The sequence below is a fragment of the Triturus cristatus genome, chromosome 5_2 (assembly GCF_964204655.1).
Source record: "Triturus cristatus chromosome 5_2, aTriCri1.1, whole genome shotgun sequence".
NCBI lineage: Eukaryota > Metazoa > Chordata > Amphibia > Caudata > Salamandridae > Triturus > Triturus cristatus.
The window spans coordinates 455,722,858-455,743,039 of NC_140588.1; the positions used below are offsets into that span (position 1 = coordinate 455,722,858).

The 20,182-nt window shown below is 46.0% G+C and overlaps 1 protein-coding gene across 1 annotated transcript; it reads right to left on the reverse strand.

Annotated features, from left to right (window-relative positions):
* Positions 1–6,172: 6,172 nt before the first annotated feature.
* Positions 6,173–6,928, reverse strand: LOC146823150 (syncytin-1-like). The gene has a single exon (XM_085606377.1). It carries the CDS (start codon positions 6,926–6,928, stop codon positions 6,173–6,175), a length of 756 nt encoding a protein of 251 aa, XP_085462503.1.
* Positions 6,929–20,182: the final 13,254 nt, after the last annotated feature.

The window sequence follows — 20,182 nt, forward strand, 5'->3', positions numbered from 1 at the left end:
CAATGTGGGTTCTTCTGGCCATATTACAATGTTTGAGGTACATTCACAGTGCGCTTTTATAGGCTAGTTTGCCCTTGTTAGTTTTGTCCTTCCTAAGATCCGTTCCAGTCTCCTTACTCTAGTTTTCTCCTTCCTTAATACCTCAGAATACCAGAGAGCTGGGGAAGTTCCCCTCGAGACTTAGGTTTTCTTAGTGGTGCAATGGGGTCAAAGTCCTGTGTAAGTGAAGCCTCAAAGGCTACCAGGGCCAGATTAATATCATTATGATCCATAATAGATGGAGGACTGAAGACCGGGAGAAGTGTAGAAGGCCTCACCTTCCTCCAAGGTCTTGTAAGTTTAGAGTTATGCCTGTACGTCACTTTGTTTACCTTGATATCTAAATTTAATTTAATAGAAAAATGGTCGGTCCATGTCTACTCTAAGGGGGTGTCTACTGATACGGTGCCCTCCTCAGCAAAGATTAGATCTAGTTTGTGACCTCCTCTATGGGTGTGGCCAGCTACCAGTTGGTGGAGGCCAAGGGACTCCACATCTGCTAGTAGTTGGGTAGTGTCCGGATCTGTTTGGGTGTCTATATGAAAGTTAAAATCCCCTAGCAGCAGAAAACTATCCCTCACCAGGAGATAGGGTGCTACATGTTCCAACAACCTGGCTCTGAAGTCCTTCCTCCCGTCAGGCGGGCAGTAGACAAGGGCTCCCTTCAAGGTTATTCCATTTAATGCCATTAGTTGAAAGATTAGGATTTAATGCATGGGTGAGGCACAAGAGTCCAAAGTCTCTATTCTTAGAGGGTTTTTAGTTACTATGGCTACCCCGCCCCCCCTTTTATGTTGTCTGTCACATCTAGTTATGGTGTGGCCTTGTGGCAATGCTACGGCTATATAATTAGATAATTATGGGGTTTGTTGTTCACTTGCAGAAGCACAGATGGGATGATGGTAATCAGTAGTAATGCGTTCCTGTATTGCAGTCCCAGTCACCACCCCCCTCCCTTTCTATCATCTACTTTAGAAATTCCTTAACATAGCACTCCTTGAGAGAATGCTTTTTTATACATCTAAATAGAAATTTTAAGATTTAAAGGTGAGAGAGACTTTCTTTTTTTTGTAAGCTACTCAGCTCTCAGAAATTCATTTCATTATTTATTGTAAAAAGTTAATTACCAATATTATATTTATATTAAATTAAGTTAATTATGTAATATTTAGTCATTTTAAATTGCTGTTTCCCGAATCTTAAAATATCCTTAATGACCATTAATGCTTTCCTTCCCTTAATCCTCCAAACTTTTTGCTACATTTTAACGCTACCCAGCCCTGAACCTTTAAAACCTCTTAATGCACCTTAGCTCTACCCTTCAGTTAAACCTTAAAAATCCTAATGAACCTTGAACCCTGAAAACCTTTTACTATTAAGATGCAACCCTTCCCTGCTCCCCCTTAATACTACCCTTTGCTCCACCTTAAGAAAACCCTGACTACCACTTAACCCTTCCATGAACCCTGAAAACTCCTTCTTTTCTCTTACTGCTACTCAGCCCTCAATCCTAAAAACCCTTAACAATAACCTTCCCTGAATCGTACAAACCCTTTTACCCCTTTACGCTACACATCCCTGAACCCTCAGAATTCAAACCTCACCCTTATTCACAATTATTCCTTGAACCCTGCAAACCATTTTCTACCATCTGATTGGTACCCATCCCTAAACGTTACCTTTCCCAGAACCCTAAAATGTCTTACAAGCCTTTAACAGTTACCTTCAATAAACCCTAAAATTGGCCTGCCCTTCTGTGAACCTTAAAACCCTACCATGCCATAATGCAACACATTCCTAAACCCTACAAACTCCTTGCTACCCCTTAATAGTATACATCCCGAATACTAAGAAAACCCTTACTACACTTTAACTCTAGTCTTCCCTAAACCCCATCCATAATCCCCATATTAACCATTCATGCTATACTTCCCTGAACCCAAAAACATACTTCCCCTTAACACTACCCATTCCTCAACTCAAAATCCCCCTTATTCCTTCTTAACGCTACCCTTCTCTGAACTTTACAAGCCCATATCCCTTAATGCTACCCATCCCAGACCCATAAGAACCCTTACATTCCATTAACAATACCTATCCCAGAACCCTAATTTTCCATACTAACCCTTAATGCTACAGATTCTTGAAGAAAAAATATCCTTACCACCCCTAACACTACCCTTCCGAAAACCCTTGCTACCTCTTAACACTAACCTTCACTGTACTTTAAGAAATCTTGACTCTCCCTTAACGCTACCTTACCTGAAACCCAAAAACTCCTTACTACCTCTTAAGCTACTCTTTCTTTACTCCTAAGAACTCCTTCCTACCCCTTAACACTAATGTGGGAAAATGGAGTTACTGGTTGACTATGGTGTGAGCTCTGGTCAAGGAGCAACCACAATCCTTGTCAGGGTAAGGCACAACGAAGCTACACATTGACCTGTGCTCAACCCCCTGGTAGCTTGGCACAGAACAGTCAGGCTTAACTTATGTGAAAAGCACTTGAGCAACACTTCAAACAGCAAAACTGTGAAAACACCACTCAAAAGATCCCACACTAGGTTAAAATGTTTTATCTGAATGTAATACATAAAACAAGACAAAAATGGCAAAAATCCAATCAGTAGCACCGGAGCTTTGGATTTTTAAAGAATAATGCAGAAACAGCACCTATAAGCACATTGGTCCAACCGTGGCTATCTGGTCATGCTGGACTGGGTAAAATTCAAAATTTCAAACAGGTTGTGATGGAACATGGGTCTGATACAGTCCCAGATTAGTCTTGCTGAAGGCTTACCTTCTCAAGGTTTTATGCTGAGTCCCATTCGCGTTGGAGAGGGCCCCAAGGAGAGTTTTGCAGGCAGTTGTTAGCGTCACGTGAAGAGCAGGCCAGGCGTTGCGGACATCCGGCGGGCTGGAGCTTTGTGTTTGTGGTCCACCGTGAGCTGTCAATGCTGCTGTATGGAAAGACTGGTTGGCGGTGGTTGACGCTGAATTTTGGTGCTAGTGGCGCGGTCTTGGTGCAAATGTGACCTTTGCAGTTGTGCAGAGCTCAAGAGCTTGATTTAAGAGTCCATGAGCCACGCCAAGGGTCCAAGACCTGAGAGGCACTACTTGGGAGTCAGGAACCTGCTGCAGCTATATCCAGAACCTGGTTGGGGAACCTTTTGTGTCCCTGAGGCTCAGATCTGAGGTCCATAAGACTAGCCCTAGGGGTCCTGGGTTCACGATGAAGTTGCAGGTCCAGTTCTTCTTCCCCAGGCAAGAGGGCAGATCAGCACAGCAGGGCAGCAGTTCCTTTAGATCAGCAGTTCAGCAGCACACCAGTCCTTCTTTCTAGCAGAGTATCCACAGGTCCAGAAGTGCACTGAAACGATAGTGTCTGAGGTCCAGTATTTATACACAGTTGTGTCTTCAATGTGGAGGAGCTTCTAGAGGCAAGGCATTTGAAGTGCGCAGATACCCTGTCTTCCTGGCCTTGGTCCCAGACTAACTACAGGGGGTATGCAGCCCTTTGTGTGGAGACAGGACACAGCCTATTCAATAGTAAGTGGGGCTGGGCCCAGCTCCTCCCACCCATCCTGCCAGTGATGGCCCATCCAGTCACACCGAATCTGCCCATTGTGTTTGGCTGTCTAGGGGGAATCTACAAAGCCGAAGTGTCAACTACACCCAGTCATGTAACCCGGAGATAGGTTGCAGGCACCAAGGCCCATATATATGGAATTTCCATTTTGCAATTGCCAAGTAGCAAATCCGTAGAAATCGCTATTTGAGAATCGCAAAACAGAATGTATGTAATTTGCGATTTTCTCAATCATATTAGGAAATTGCTAATAAGGAAATCGTTAATTTGAGATTTCCTAATAGGAAATCGCACAAGTTACACATATGGGCCATGGTGCCAGCATCACCACAGCAACACAGCCATGGTTAGTGGCCTAACAGGGATAGTAGTCAGGATGCTTTAGTGGGTGCCAGGATACGGACAACTACTAAGTCATTTAAAATCAATAAAAATGCCTGATTCCACCGCATTGCACAGCCCAAGGATGGCTCGCTGGACATTGTAGTATGTAGTGGTGGCACATAGTGCAGACTTGCACCTGGTCAGAGTTAGTCTGATACACTGCTTACCTGAACCCTATTTCATGATCCATGTGAGTGTGACTCAATAGACTAAATAAATGTAAAATAATTCTGTGACCAGCTTTTCACCATTCACCCAAAATGAAATACTCTAGAAGGAGAGCAATAAAACGCCTTTAAAAGTAAACACACTGTAAGGGTATTATGCAAGGTATGGGAGAGGTGTGGGAGACTGCACTCATTTGTGTATGCAGCAGGCAATGCTTGTGGTAATATCATGGAATTCATCAGTAAAAACAAACATTGCCAATACCAATAGTCTGGCTTTAAATGAATGTTGTAAGGCAATGTAAAGCATTGCAAAGAAATACCATGTGAACAAGTATGTTTGACATGTGGAATCAAAATGCTGGTGTAGGTTATATGGTCAGGTGACAGGTGCCGAAGCCACACCAAAGACAATCCCATCTGCGCACAGCTGTGTCTAAACCACTCACAGCACCAGGAACCTTGGCCATCCAACCACCCACAGGTACTCTGCCACTAAACTCCGAAGCCTGGACTCCGGGCTCAGCAAAAACTGCAGCTTCACTTCTCTTCATTCAACAGCAGGGCATTCTCCTGCCACCACTGTCTCTTCACCTGTCTCTTCACCTGCAACTCAGGATTTCCTGCCTTCACAGATACTCATGCCACTCCCACTTTACCAACCGCAAATGCCCGGAACCTGTCCCATGCCTCCTGCTCAACACCCAATCTCTCTGTAAACATGCCACTGAAGTCTGGGATACCATCACCACCCTCGTCCTTGACATAGCCACCACAATGCCTAATGACTACAAGATAGCACACCTAAACCTCACCAACAAACATGGCATCGCCATCTCCCACAAAGAAAAAATCCAATGTACCACCAGCAAGGATGACATCACGCCAACCATGGAACACCTCAATTTCCAAATTCACACCGATGAAAGAACGACCATCAGAGGTACCCTCACCTACAGACCCCCAGGGACCAGGCACCAGTTACTGCGATGCCATCAGTGACTTAATCGCCCCAATAGCCATCATGTCCAAGCACTACATCTTCCTCAGATACCTCAACTTCTTCTTGGACGACCCCACGGACACTAACTCTGCCAAGTGTGGATTTGGGGGTCTCCTTGAAAACCACCCAAAGGTGCAGGGTCCACCCTTCATCCACGGGTTCGGGATACAAACTGAGACCAACATTGGAGCGCCCAGAGAAAGGATATTTATTACAATCTAATGAGATGGAGAGAGAGCATCGGCAACAGATAACCGCAGCTTGTCTGAGGAGGCAATCTGCCAAGCACTTTGGTTCCACGTCTTATATACCCTTCATCCCCACCCCCTGCGTGTGCAGTAAAGAAAGAACACCATGATTTTGCAAAGGGGGGATGTGTACAGTAAACGATGAACACCATAATTATACAAAGGGAGACGTGTACAGTAAAACAATGAACACCATAATTATACAAGCAGAGGTCAATCTGATAAGGTAGCAGATGATCACTGTTGGGCCCCTGAAGGGCATAGGTGAAACCCATAATTACACAACAAGCAGAGGTCAATCTGATAAGCTAGCAGATGGTCACTGCTGGGTCCCTGCAGGGCATAGGTGAAACTCATAATTACACAACAAGCAGAGGTCAATCTGATAAGTCCGAAGATGGTTGCTGTCAAGCCCTGCAGGGCGAAGGGCAGGGTGAGGACAGTAAGCGCGGGCAAACAGTCCTGTTCAAATGGGGTTAGCAAGAGTTTAGTCAGAATGTGGCAAACAAGGGCATGGACAGTCCTGCTAGACTGGTTTAGCATGAGTTCAGGCAGGTGGCGGTAGGTCAGGTCAGAAACAGGGCAGTGCAGAGGTGAGGTGAATCAAGATGTGAAGCCATAGAGCATTTGTGACCCGTAGAGACGTCGCAATGGAGGATGAAGCGCAAAATGGCTGAGCTAATGGCAAGACAACAGACATACTTTTCCAAGGTCCCTCCTTTTGCCATAAGCGAAATCATTTTTAGTCAATTGCAATGTCCATCATTAGCTGTATCTCATGTTCAATCATTATTTTATTGTTCTCGACATGAGTATTTATAGGGACTAGCTTGATAGCACGTGCGCAGAGGCCGCAAAGTGGGGGACCACATTGGATGCAAAGACAGCAAAAGAAAATCAATACAGGAGGTATCAGGACGATCATTAGGACTTTCCATCCCCAAGTCAGTAGAAGTTGCCACAACCATGAGCCGGTATCTTGATGAAGATCAGAGGTGATTCGATGAAGCGTGAAAATAACCTCATAGACAGATAAGGAATGATCTGGGATGTACACACAGCAGCTGGTACCGATGATGAGGCACGCTCCTCCGCGGTCAGCAAGGATGACGTCAAGGATCATGCGGTTTTGTAAAATGACAAGGTGTACTGCTTGGAGCTCCGCTGTGTTGTTGGCCAGAATATCAGCTGTGATGTTGACAGTTGCTTCCATGACCCTGATGAGGTGGCGAATGGCTCTGCTGCTTTCCATCAGTCCCCAGAAGGGAAGGATTCCTTTCATGGCATCCAGGAATAGTTGAGAAGGAGTGTCTGCTTGGTTGATCACTTCATTGTTGCGGTGGACGCGATGATGAAGAGGAGGAGCAATATAGGCAGGAGGAAAGAGAAACGCTATATAATATGTGCCTCCACAGTTTTTGTGAAGCCAAGTGTATGCTTTTGTCCCACACACAAAGTAGGTGTTTGGGGGGGTAACAAGCGGTGGTGGAAATGTCATGTTTAGAGTTGCTGTTATGGCTCAAGTGCTGTCTCCAACGTACTCAGTACCTAGGCCTTTGATGCATATAAGCCCAGGAATGCGAACAACTGATAGGGGCATTGTTCGCTTGGCGGGGGCCTTCTTTTTGAAGCTAGAAAAGTGAAGACGGTCAGTGGTGTTGAAGAACAGCATTTCCTCTTGTTCATCTTCTGATATTTTCATGGGACTGTTAGTTGGACAGAAAGGGTTGATGGTGTTGCCTGCCTTGTTCCACCATAATTCGTCCCAGAATTGCTGGAGAATGGTATCAGCGATGTTGTTAGTCTGCTGGGCATCCATGATGAGCATCATCCAGGCAAGGCAAGAGGCATGTACAGAATAGGGGAAGGAAAAAGCAATAATGGGCTTTCCGTGGATTGAGGCAGACGACCACAGTTCTTTTTGTTCAGGACCATATTATGGTGATGCAACATTTGAATAAAAGTGTTTTTCTAAAAGCCTTGTCCTCTGTGTTGCAGATAAGGGGGCAAGGACACCTGCAAGTGTTCAGTAGGTGTGGCATCAGTCGGCAATATGGTACCTTTTGCCGGCGCTTTTTCCTCTATAATCCAGAAGATTATGGTAAGATCAATCATGAGGCAGAGAAATACTGTTAGCACTATTGACCTTTGGTTATACAGTCTGTTATGGAATGCTTTCTTCTGGTCTGCGTTTTTAGGCATAGTTGATTTTCTTTTGGGCTCTACAGCTGTCGGAGAGGGGGACTGAGCCCTACGCGTCGCCGGTAGCTGGTGGTTGCTTCACTGGCTAGGCTTCTCAATACCCCACTATAAGGAGTATCGATCCTCCCCACCAGACTGTACTACCGCCCTGTGACTTTTGGCTCAGCCCTCCTGTCCAGTCGCTGGAGCCCCAGAGGTCGGGCGAGGACGGAGGTTGTATCTTCCTTTGGCTGGCACAGTGTGGTCTTCGAACAGTTCTAACTCTGGTTCTTGGAGGCCATACACTGGGCGGTCGTGTGCCAGTACTTCCTTGTAGGCAGACAGAGTTGGGTCAGTCTGTGTGATGCTGGGGACCTTCCGGCAATGAACGGCATGCACCCACGATTTCTTGCCTTCCACTCGCAGGGCTGTTCGGGTCGTCAGGAGGGCTAGCAGAAGACCTTTCCACCGGGGCTCCAATGTTTGCTTCCGAGCAAAGTTCTTCACCAGGATGTAGTTGCCTGGCTGGATGGTGTGTCCTGTCCCCGTGGATCGGTCGGGCAACTCTTCCTGAGCCTGCTGATTAATAGAAGACAAAGTTTGTTTAATTACAGACAAGTAGTCGCTCAGCATTTCACAAGAATCCGACAAGGTGGTAGCAGGGGGCGCGCCCAAAATGTTCATTGGGTGTCCAAAAACCACCTCGTATGGGGTCAACGAGGTGCGAGAATGTGGGACAGATCTTATTGATAGAAGGGCCAGTGGCAATGCATCGGGCCATCTAAGCTCAGTAGTCTCCACTATTTTGTCTAGTTTTGATTTGATGGTGGCATTGTATCTTTCCACCAAGCCTGCTGACTGGTGGTGGAAGACTGCGTGAAATTTTTGCTTGACCCCTAGTCCAGCTAATATGTGTTTGACTACCTCTCCAATGAAGTGGCTCCCGCTGTCACTCCAGAGCACCCGGCAAATGCCATAGCGGGGAAATAATTCTTTCAACATCTTGGCAGTTGTTAGGGCAGTGTTGTCTTTGACCGGGTAGGCTTCCACCCATTTGATGAATGCGCAAACAACCACTAGGACATATTTAAGGTTGTTGCACCGTTCCATTTGGATATAATCCATCTGTAAAACCTCAAAGGGTGCTGTGGGGATGGCAAACTCAGCTGGTGGTACCCGAGTCCCTTTTCCTACATTGTAAAGGAGACATACTAAACATTGCTGTACCAGCCTTGTGGTGGTAGTCCGGAGTTGCTTGTTATCCCACACTTCCTGTAAGATTTTAGTTATGGTGGCAGCATCGGTATGGGCTGGTAAATGAGTCATGTTCAATAATGGGAGTAGCTAGGCATTTGGCAATTTCCCCAATTTTGTGTCCTTTGACCGCCAACAATTCTCCTCGTCAAGCATGCCCTCCTTTTCCCATTGTAAAGTTCTCCAGGAGTGGCAGTAGACTGGATGTCCCTGATCTGTTGTCTAACGTCACACCACTTCTCTGGTTGGGATTTTGTTATGTAAATGGCGGTATGTGTTCTTTCTTGAGCAGTGGCTCGGGCTGTCTCATCAGCTAAGGCATTTTCCAGTCCTATTTCGTCTTTGATTATCTTGTGGGCATTGCATTTGATAATAGCTAGTGTTCGGGGCAGTGTCAAGGCTTGGAGCAATGCAGTTACTAAGTCACCTTGCCAGATGGGCGTACCATGTGACGTCAAGAATCCTCTCTATTTCCAGAGGATACCAAAACTTTGTGCTACTCCCAAGGCATAGTGGCTGTCGGTGTAAATGGTGACAGCTAGACTCTGGCTAAGGATACAAGTGCAGGTGGGAGCTATAAGCTCTGCTGCCTGGGCTCATTTCTGAGGTATGCGTGCAGTTTCAACAATGGTGTTGGTAGTAGTGACGGCATAGGCAGCAGATGTGGTACCATCTGCTAGTTTAATACAGGACCCGTCCACCCATAATTGCCCATCCTCTTTCGTGAGAGGGATGTCTTTCAAATCTACCCGCCCCTTAGTCTGTTCTTCTGTTTGAAAGAGGCAGTTTTGTGGAGTGTCTGTGGTGTCTGAATCTGGTGTGGGCAGGAGTGTGGCGGGGTTGAAGGTCGTACATTGCTTTAATGCATGTGGGGTGCTAACAACGTAAGTTCGTATTCTGTTAGTCGTGCACTAGTGAGGTGTTGCGTCTTTGTTTGATTTAGCAATATGTTGACTGCGTGGGGAACTAATACCGTCAGTTTAGATCCCAAAACAATTCCCTCACTTTGTCAAATAGAGACGGCTGCAGCCGCGACCGCTTTAAGACAAGAGGGCAGACCTCGGGCCACAGGGTCTAGATTGGCCGAAATGTAGGCGCACAGGCATTGTTTGGTGCCGTGAATTTGGGTCAAGACCGAGAGAGCGCATCCTGAGTGTTCATGGGTGTAGAGGCAAAAGGGTTTAGAGTAGTCAGGTGTGCCCAGTACTGGTGCGGAACAAAGAGCGTGGCGTAAGTCTTCAAAGGCTTGGTCGTGTTCCTGTGTCCAAGGGAGGGCTGTGGGTGTGTCTTTTGTAAGTAAAGCAAGGAGTGGCTTAACTATGAGGGAAAAATTTGGAATCCATTGACGACAAAAAGAAGTGAGGCCAATTAGTGCATGAACATCTCTTTGGGTAGTAGGAGATGAAAAGCCTAGTATTGTCTGGATGCGGTCAGGTGTGAGTGTACGTTCCTCCTTAGACAGCAGATGGCCGAGATAGGTCACCTGCTGTCTACAATACTGTAAATTATTCTTGGACACCTCATGGCCCTGTGATGCCAAAAAGTGTAAATTAGTAAGAGAGGCTGTGCGAGCCAGGGTCGGAGTGTCCGCAGCCAAAAGAATGTCATCGACATAGTGAATGAGGACAGCGCCGGGTGGTAACTGTATCTGGGCGATCTGTTGTTTAAGGGCTTGGCTGTATATGCTCGGACTTTCAGTGTACCCTTGCGGAGCCTGGCAGAATCTGTATGATCTGGTTCTTATGGTAAAACCAAAAAGGTAGCATGAATCAGGATGTATTGATATAGAGAAAAAGGCGTTCTTGAGGTCTATCACCGTGAAGGTGGTAGCAGTTGTAGGGATCATTGGTAATATAGTTGTTATTTCAGAAACCACAGGGTATTGTGGGACCACTATTTTGTTGATCGCGCAAAGGTCAATGACGAAACGGTATATTTTCTCAGAGGTGGACGTGTGTTTCTGGACTAGAAGGATAGGACTATTGCAAATGTTGGACTGGACTTCTTCAACTACCCCTGATGTAATCATATCCTGTACTATAGTCATGAGGGCCTTTTTTTCCTTCTGCAGAAATCTTATACTGAGGCAGGCGGGGAAGAGGTGCATTTTGTTTCACTGTTATTTGGACAGGGTCCATAACAATCTCCCCCACATCGGTGTCCGTGACAGCCCACAGGGTATCTGGTAATTGGGACAAATCCTGCTGTTCGGAATCAGTGAGACAATAAAAACGTGATTCATAACCGATGGGGCAATGATTGTCAACCAATATGACTCGGACATTTTGGGGAGAACAGCGAATGGTGGCTCTGTAGTGTTTTAACAGATCAATGCCCATCAGGTTATCTGGGCAATTTGGGGAGAGCAGAAAAGAGGCCATCGCTGTGTTCCCTTGTATGTCTTTTTCCTCCTCTATTTTATTTTGCAGATGTTCGTAATATTGGGCCATTGTCAAGATCTGGGCTGGTGTTGCCGCATATAGTCAACAAGCACCTGGCTGAGTTGAGAGCAGTAGTCAGGCGTCGTTTCCTCAGACTTTTGCTTACACGCAGTAAGGACTGTCCAGTCAACCTTTCTGTCCAGAATGGTGGCCTTTAGCTTTGTTACTATGCGACCTGGTAGTGCTAAAATAGCTTCCGCTGGCCTTTCCCCTGGTTTTCTATCCTAATCCACTGTTACTAAATCTTCCCACTTGTGACCGAATACGGTCTGATCGTCTATTTTCCTTATTGGTCTCCAGATGTCTGGCGGCAGTATAAGCCCAAAAAACTGATTTATGTCTGTTAAGGTCATGGTGTAGGTGGCAATAACCGTGTCCAGCCCTTCGTAGAATCCAATCGGATTCTTCCGGGGGTCGGGTAAGTCCTTTTTAAAAGCTAAGATGTCAGCTCGAAGCCACTGAGTGTACACCCAATTATATAACATCCTGCACTTTGCATCCGGACTATCTAATCCCTGTCCTCGAGCAGGTGCAAAAACTGGAGCAGCTTCCTTTATCAGTGCTATATGGCCTCCCATCGCTCTCTCCACTACTGGTTGTTTTTCCCCTTCCTCCTGGTCTCGCCTCAAACTTTCCATCATTTGTAGTGTAAATGCTAACAAGCTATGGCTTTCCTCAGCACTTCCTCGTCCCTCTGTCAACTTACGATACAATTCTGTAATATGGCCTGCTGGTATTTCTCATAAAGAGAGAGTATTTCATAAGAAAATTGCTGTTGGAAGTAGCCCTTGCAGGGTGGTGCATAGGCTTCATAGATTGCACGCATCTGGTTTGATGTGGAAAGATCCTTCAGGCAGGTGCGAACAAGATCATTCAGAGCCTGTTTCTCTGTAGGTATAATGCGGGGTGTGTGTGATCGAGCAGAGGGGGCTAACTCTGGATCAGATGGAGCAGGAGGGGCAGTGTGATCGGGAGGTGTTGGTTGGGAGTTAGGGGGTGGTGCATTCTCACCGGCCGGCTATGGGATAGGATGGGGAGGGACATGGTATGGTGGTGGCAATGGGTGGAGGAGAAACTCCTCCTCCTGGGGGTCCGTTCGTGACAAGGGAGCGTAACGTACAGAGTATTGACCGGACATATTTAATCAATATTCCCTATCTGCACATGTGATGTTTGAAGCAACCTTTTCACGTCGCAATTCCTCTAATGACTGTTTATCAATTTTACTAGCCTCTTTCTGCAATCTAGCCTGAGCCCTTCTCATCCTCTCAGTTTCTTCCTTATTCCACTGACCGAAGGCATCAAACATCGCTTGTTGGGACCTGCTCCTATGAAGTTGTGCCTCTACGGCCTCAAGTCTCTGGGGTTCGAAAGAGCCATACATAGGCCATTGAGTCTCTATATCTTTAGACGTGTATTTATGCCTAAATGAGTTATACATTATGGGAGAAATACCGTACTTTATGTACATGTCCTTACTAGGGGTACCTTCCGGAGGAGCCGGCTGACTATCCTCCAGCACCCTTGATCGAGATGTGCAACAAGAAAACCATCATGCAAATTTACTAAACACGGGCATGCTTTTCTCTGTTATCTTACCAAGCATCTCTACAAGTTTCTAGGCCGGACAAAAAGTCCACATTACCCGTTTCACGTTTTGCAAAGAGTGAACAAAAGCCAGATAACCAAAACCAAACAAACAAAAGGTATCGCCAACCGGCGATCCTACCGGAATCCTTTGTCTCGTTCTCCAGGCAGTCTTTTTACTGCAAAGCTCATCCAAGTCTATCAGGGCCCCAGTCAGGACCGGTGCCACTTGTGGCGGTCTTCTCAGATGCAGTGACGGTCGGGTGGTGGCTACGAAGACGAGGGTCTCTTTCACGTAGGTATACCCCACCACCGTCTGTTCAAACTTCCTCGTTGGGACCCCTCGACGGATCAGCCGCGTCACTGATGGGTCCTGCATTGGGCGGCAATTGTGGATTTGGGGGTCTCCTTGGAAGACCACCCAAAGGTGCAGGGTCCACCCTTCGTCCACAGGTCCGGGATACAAGCTGAGACCAACACTGGAGCGCCGAGAGAAAGGATATTTATTGCAATCTCATGAGATGGAGAGAGAGACACCCGCAGCTTGTCTGAGGAGGCAATCTGCCAAGCACTTTGGTTCCACATCTTATATACCCTTCATCCCCACCCCCTGCGTGTACAGTAGAGAAAGAACACCATGATTATGCAAAGGGGGATGTGTACAGTAAACGATGAACACCATAATTATACAAAGGGAGATGTGTACAGTAAAACAATGAACATCATAATTATACAAGCAGAGGTCAATCTGATAAGTTAGTAGATGGTCACTGTTGGGCCCCTGCAGGGCATAGGTGAAACCCATAATTACACAACAAGCAGAGGTCAATCTGATAAGCTAGCAGGTGGTCACTGTTGGCTCCCTGCAGGGCATAGGTGAAACCCATAATTACACAACAAGCAGAGGTCAATCTGATAAGTCCGAAGATGGTAGCTGTCAAGCCCTGCAGGGCGAAGGGCAGGGTGAGGACAGTAAGCGCAGGCGAACAGTCCTGTTCAACTGGGGTTAGCAAGAGTTCAGCCAGATTATGGCAAACAAGGGCACGGACAGTCCTGCTCGACTAGTTTAGCATGAGTTCAGGTAGGTGGCGGTAGGTCAGGTCAGAAACAGGGCCGTGCAGTGGTGAGGTGAATCAAGATGTGAAGCCACAGAGCCTTTGTGACCCCTGTAGAGAGGTCGCAATGGATGATGAAGCGCAAAATGGCTGAGCTAATGGCAAGACAACAGACATACTTTTACACACAACCTCCTGGAACGCATGAGCCACATCGGCCTGATCCAGCTGGTCACTGACCCCACACACAGAGCAGGGCACACACTAGACCCGAGTTTCACAGCCAACGCGAGTCAAATATAGCCATGCCAGAGAACTCACCTGGACCAACCACTCCCTCATACACTTCACCATCGCAGGATCACCATGTATCACTGCCAACCCCTAAAAACACCCCCTTCCAGAACTGGTAAAATGTAACACAGACCATATGGATGGATGCCCTCAACACCCCCCAGCCTGACCCAGTAACCAACCTGGAACAAGCAGTCCAGAACTTCACCACCTTTATCACCAACACTGCTGACCAAGTCACCCCTATCAAACAAGGTAGGACCCACAGAGCCACCAAACATGCCAGCTGATACATGCCAGAACTCAGTACAATGAAGCAAGTGGCAAACCAACCAAGGAACTATTCAGCAATATTAAATTGGATGTGGGATACTTCGTTGCTAGTCGAATGGTGTATTTTTCAATGGATAATGTTGTATGTCGGAATTATGCATGCCATTCCTACACATCTTTACCACGACTATGCCTTTTCCACGCATGCCTTTAAAATGAAAATATGAGTTTTGTAAAGGTAATTATAAACACTTTATATTATATTACATATACACACATACCTATTTATTATCTACCGGTGGTCGCCAGTAGGAAGATATAGTTAGGATGTAGTTTCCATCGGAAGAGCGTTTTTTAATTTGGCAATAATTTTGGCGCCGTCTGATGAGTCCTCGCAAGATTTTCAAAACTAGTTTGACACTCACTTCAGCTGATGTCTTAAATGTTTTGGAGAAAAAGAGGGGGCCCAAAACGTGTTTTCCCCATGTTAATTTCCATGGGAACTGTAGACACGGCTACAGCACAAACTACAGAACGGAATTTCACCAAATTTGGCATAAATGTAGAAGGTGGTTCAGTGAAGAGCCTTTATGTGACTTGGTGTGAATCCATTCAGTAGTTGCACGGTCATTTAAAGAAATTTCCAATTGTATGTATAGAGATGAGGAGGATCTGCGACCCCTTCTCGATCTCATATCATACCGATATCTGATTGGCTGCCAACCCTTCAAACCAGGAAGTGTTGGTAGCCATCTTGGGACTCGGCATGAGCCGAGTCCCAGACAAATAGTAAAAAAAAAAAGTGGGCAGGGCCAAGAAACATTTTTTAAAAAATAATTTGGCATCACATGGGATCCGGGAATCCTGTTGAATTCTTTTTTAAAATAAAGCATGGGGCTCCCACAGTTCATTAGTAATAGGGCCTCCAGGTACGCCAGGTCACAGGGGCATTTTCTGAATAAATGAAGGGGCGCACTGGCCCCCCTCCATGAGCTTATTAATTCCCTGGGGACCACCACCTCCCCAGAGTTTATTTATTAAAAACTGGTGGGCCTCTCAGACTGTCAAAGCCCAGCTCACCTGAGTTTCTGTTCAGTTCTGATGGAGGTTAAAGACAGTCCGACCCCACCCTGAAAGCGCTTGTTCCAGCACACTAGTGTAAACAGTGCACTAAGAACCAGAAGCTCAAGGGAAGGGGGGAAGTGGATAAAATAAAAAAAAGAGAGAGACAACACCGTTCTTGCGTTTCCACTGTTGAAGTGCCGTTACAAGCCGCGGCCCTCTCTGATTTCTGTAGAAACGGGTGCCTATTGGAATATAAACAAAGAACAGATAAGTGCAACCTATCCCTACATGTGTTCCTGACTAACCCTTAATCTATTAGAAATTCCCTTCTACAAGTACCTCTTGGATCCTGGTCTTTAGCTTCCAGGTTTGGTATGTGTTACTGTTCTGGGATGTGTTTTCTATTACTGTAAAATTCCTATATTCCTATAAAAATCAAACGAATATCATTATCAGAGTTATCAACATCTAACATTCACCTTAATATAACTAAAGCCGAAGTTCTTAATTGTAAACTCACTTTTCACACATTTCCAGACTTTTATAAAACAAATACTGTACTTTTACATCAAGATAACGCAGGTAATTAGTTCAAGTCCTTGCTTTACTGTTGGACTTGCTGCCAATGATTTCCTCTGTTCGATTTTCAAAAGTTCCAAGTAAAACAATGTTTATTTCACTAAGTTCCACAAGGTATTCTTCCACAAGTTCGTGGGAGCTATCTTGTTCCAAATTGTCTATACATGAATCCAGAAATCGCCGTCAAAGTTCTTTCAGGTAATAAAAGGTTTTGCACTTACTTGTTGCTGGAAAGGGATACTGATCAGTCTAACCTTGTCCTCTTTCTCTTTTGCAGGTTAATTGCAGTGGGCAGAAGAGGGACTGAGGCAGGAAGGAGCCGGAAACCGGAAGAAGGAAGAGCCAGCAGTCACGCCTGTTGAAGCCAATGAAGGTCAGGAGAGAGCAGGAATGCCAGCGCCGAAGGATACGTCCTCAGGTAAGCAGGAGGTAGACGAGCACAAGCACTGGATGAGGCTCAGGGGCTGTCTTTTATAGACAGGACTGGGTGTGGTTCGAAGAGCTGGGTGTGGTTCAAAGAACTGGGTGTGGTTCTCACATGCCGGTGTGCAGAGCTTCTGTTATTATGCTAATGAGTAGAATTAACACCTGCTGCCCATGTTCTGGAGAGGGGTGCAGAGCTTCAGTTATTAAGCAAATGAGTTGAAGTAACACATGGCCTAGGGAGGGGTTTGCTAAATAAGCCTTGGTAAATGCAAGGTCCAATGTGCAATCAAACAGAAAAATCCAAACTTGTGAATACATTAAGCAACATACACAGAAGCCTAGGGAGGGGGCTGAGATAACAAGAAAGGCTTTCAATAGTATGTTTAAAAGAGAGCTATTACTAAGACCACTAGTGCAATGAGAGGGAACATGCTCTTTGCTGTGCACAAACCCTAACACAGACTCCCAGGACCACAATCTCACCGAGCCCACATGCCAAAATCAAAATGGGGGATCAATTTGTATTGGGGACCCCTCGGGGACCACCACCTCACCAGAGCCATCTTCTTTTAAAAAATTTCGGAGGGGGAAGCGCGGCACCCCTCCTGGGTTGTTCTTCGCCATGGGGACCAACACTCCCTGGGGCAGTCCCTAGTAGAATTAAGGAGGGGGGCCATGCAGCCCCCTTCCTGGAACCATAGATGGCCCTAGGGACCGTCACCCTTCTCTCAAGACCCGCTCCTGCTATGTCCTCAGGTGCTGACCCCAGGGACATAGCTGTTTTATGTGGTGTGGCGGTAGCTTTACCGCCAAACCACAGCAAATGCTCCGCTTCCAGCAATTGAGAGCATTAAAAATGCTCTCACTTGCTGGAAACGGAGCAGAATTGCTTTTAGATAGAGGGAGCTGCATGTTTAGCAGCTCCCTTTATCTAAAAGCAATGCCGGCACCCGCAGGAGGTAGAAAACTGGCAGGGACCGCAGGGAAATTGAGGTTTCCATGTGGTCCCAGTGGAGCCTGGGTGCCCTGGGAACACCCAGTACAAATGGTCAGGCCCTGGGGGATAGTATCCTTGGGGCCAAAATCATCCCTGAGAGGGAGGCTACATTGCTCCCCTCCCCAAAAGTATTTTGAAAATGTTTAAATGGCTGGGCCTGGCCCCAGGGCATGGGGTCACCTCGGCCAAAATCGGCCCAGGGAAGGGGGGCCATATGGCCCCCCTGCCCTAATAAATTAAAAAAAAGACTGCCCCCTTTCACCACCACTCTGCAAATGTTCCTCCTGCTGCACTACTAGTTGTGAGATGAAGTCCCCATATCTCCTGAGGGTCCTTGGGGGTCAACTCCCTCTCTGCTTCCTCCAGTAAGTCCCACACAGAGGGGCTGCTCAGAGAGGTCAGCAGCCCCCCCTTTCTTCACCACTCTGCAAAAGCCCCTCCAGGCACACTACTGGTTGGGGCATAAAGCCTCCTTGGCTGTTGGGGGTCCTTGGGAGCAAGGAACCCCTCCTGTTACCTCCAGTAAGTCCCACACTGCGGGATTGCTGAGAGGTCTTGAAAGACCACACCCCCTTTCTTCACCACTCTGCAAACACACCTCCTGGCAAAGTACTTGTTGGGAGTCAAGACGTCCTCCTGTTACCCCCAGTAAGTCTGACAGAGCAGGATTCCTGAGAGCTGGCTGGAGGCCCGCCTCCTTTCCCAACCACTCTACAAACATAACTACTAGTTAAAAACCATAGAAATTCACTTAAAAAAACCAAAGGTTACAGGGATCTTATAATTAGGAAATAGATTTTGAAAAACCTTAGAAATGCACTGACGGTGGAATGGCGCCGAAGCAAGCACCAAAAAATGCCAGGATCCGCGGAATTACGGCCGCTTCTAGCAGCCCAGTAAAAGAGGGGAAGGACGTGTTACTGCTGGAACGGGTAGTACAACATTTTGTATACCCCCCCCATTCTGCATATTTATATTAATCTGAATAATCAACTAATAGTAATCTTATTAATTTGTTTGCAGTGAAAGACTTACCAATTATATTAACAAAAGAATTACATGTGGGAATTGCACTTTGCATGGCTAAACTAATTGTAAAGTAACATATGTAGGCATACTAATAATAGAAAATTAGAATATTGCATGATATATGTTGCTTTTGTGATGTAATTGTGAGTTGTGCTTCATTGAGTGAGTATAAACGCTTTGAATGTTGCTATTATGCTAGATAATTACTTACACATAAGGGTATTAGTGAGGGTTTAACATTTTATTAGCCGTTTCTATGTTTTAATTACGTTTTTGTGTTTGTTTTGCTTAAGTTGACCATTTCGGCCTAATCCAAAATGGCTGAACGAGACGCTTAACGTGACTGCTCCTGACAACACGAGGTTCTGGGTGAAGTGCGCATGCGTCACCGCCTGCAACAAGGGCCTAGTCCTGACCCCAGGAGATGATGTTCTAGTCAAGGACACTCTGGGAGCTTCGCCAACGACAATACAAAGAACTGTCTTAAAACCGGAACCAGCAAGTGCGATGACTTCATTTTGCGGACTATGTGAGAACTTTACCGGACGACCCCAAGTCTACCCATCAGGACAGTCCAAAACCCCAATCTTGATACATTTTGACATTAATTTCATTATAAAAGTAGGTAGGAAAGTGAACTAAAAAAACTCTTCTTCTTTGACGAACTCGATTTCCTGACGTTATGCTGACGGAGAGGACGGTGACACTGCTGGACAGCTGTTATCCTGAATGTTTGAGAGACTGAATTGCGGCCAGACTTTGATGAATTTTAAAGGTTTTTCCACGACTTGACTGACTTAGAGGACGACTATTAGCCAGATTAGGTAAATATGATGTTCTATGGATTGGATGATGATTTCTAACAATTTGCAATTTTCTTAGATAAACAATATTTGATTAATTGATAAATGTTTTGTGTCAATTATTTGAAGAAGAAAAATAGGATAACGAGTAGAGTATAGATAGCTGAATGGTTCCACTAAACTACAAAACAACTAAATGATTCATCTCCTAATGAGGGGAATATCACAAGGTTGGAGTCAACGCATTTAGGGTTAGGTAAAGATATTCCTTTCATGTCGGCGTTTGGAAGCCTATTCCTCTAGGGAAGCAGATCAACGAAGTATGTGTGTTGGTGTTATGGGCCCCACCAATTAATGTATTTGAGTGAATTTGCTATTGAGGTATTTGGTCTGCGACGAAGGGGGAATTAGATGTTCCACGCTGCAACATTACCGGCAACTAGCTGTCAAAGCAATTTGAATGTAAAAACAGCGGGAAATCGTGGGAAACCGGCTGTACCATCCATCTTTAAGCCCCAGACTGTTAAAATTAAGAAATCATTAACAGGAGGAGAGGAAGCAAAGAGAAACGAAAGCACAACAATACCCACTACCGGCGCGCTTGCAACAACAGCTCCTAGTCCAGGTATGACTTTGCCATCTACCATGACTGTTGGGGGAAATATGCCAGAGGCTTTATCTGGGCACTCAGTAGCGTTGGTGAGTCCTGTAGCAGCATACCGTAGACTGGCAAAATAAGAAAATAGATGAAGTATTGAGACATGCTAA

What these genes read in the sequence shown, in the direction of transcription:
- LOC146823150 (XM_085606377.1), bottom strand. Translation starts at nt 6,928, where the DNA reads ATGACATTTCCACCACCGCTTGTTACCCCCCCAAACACCTACTTTGTG.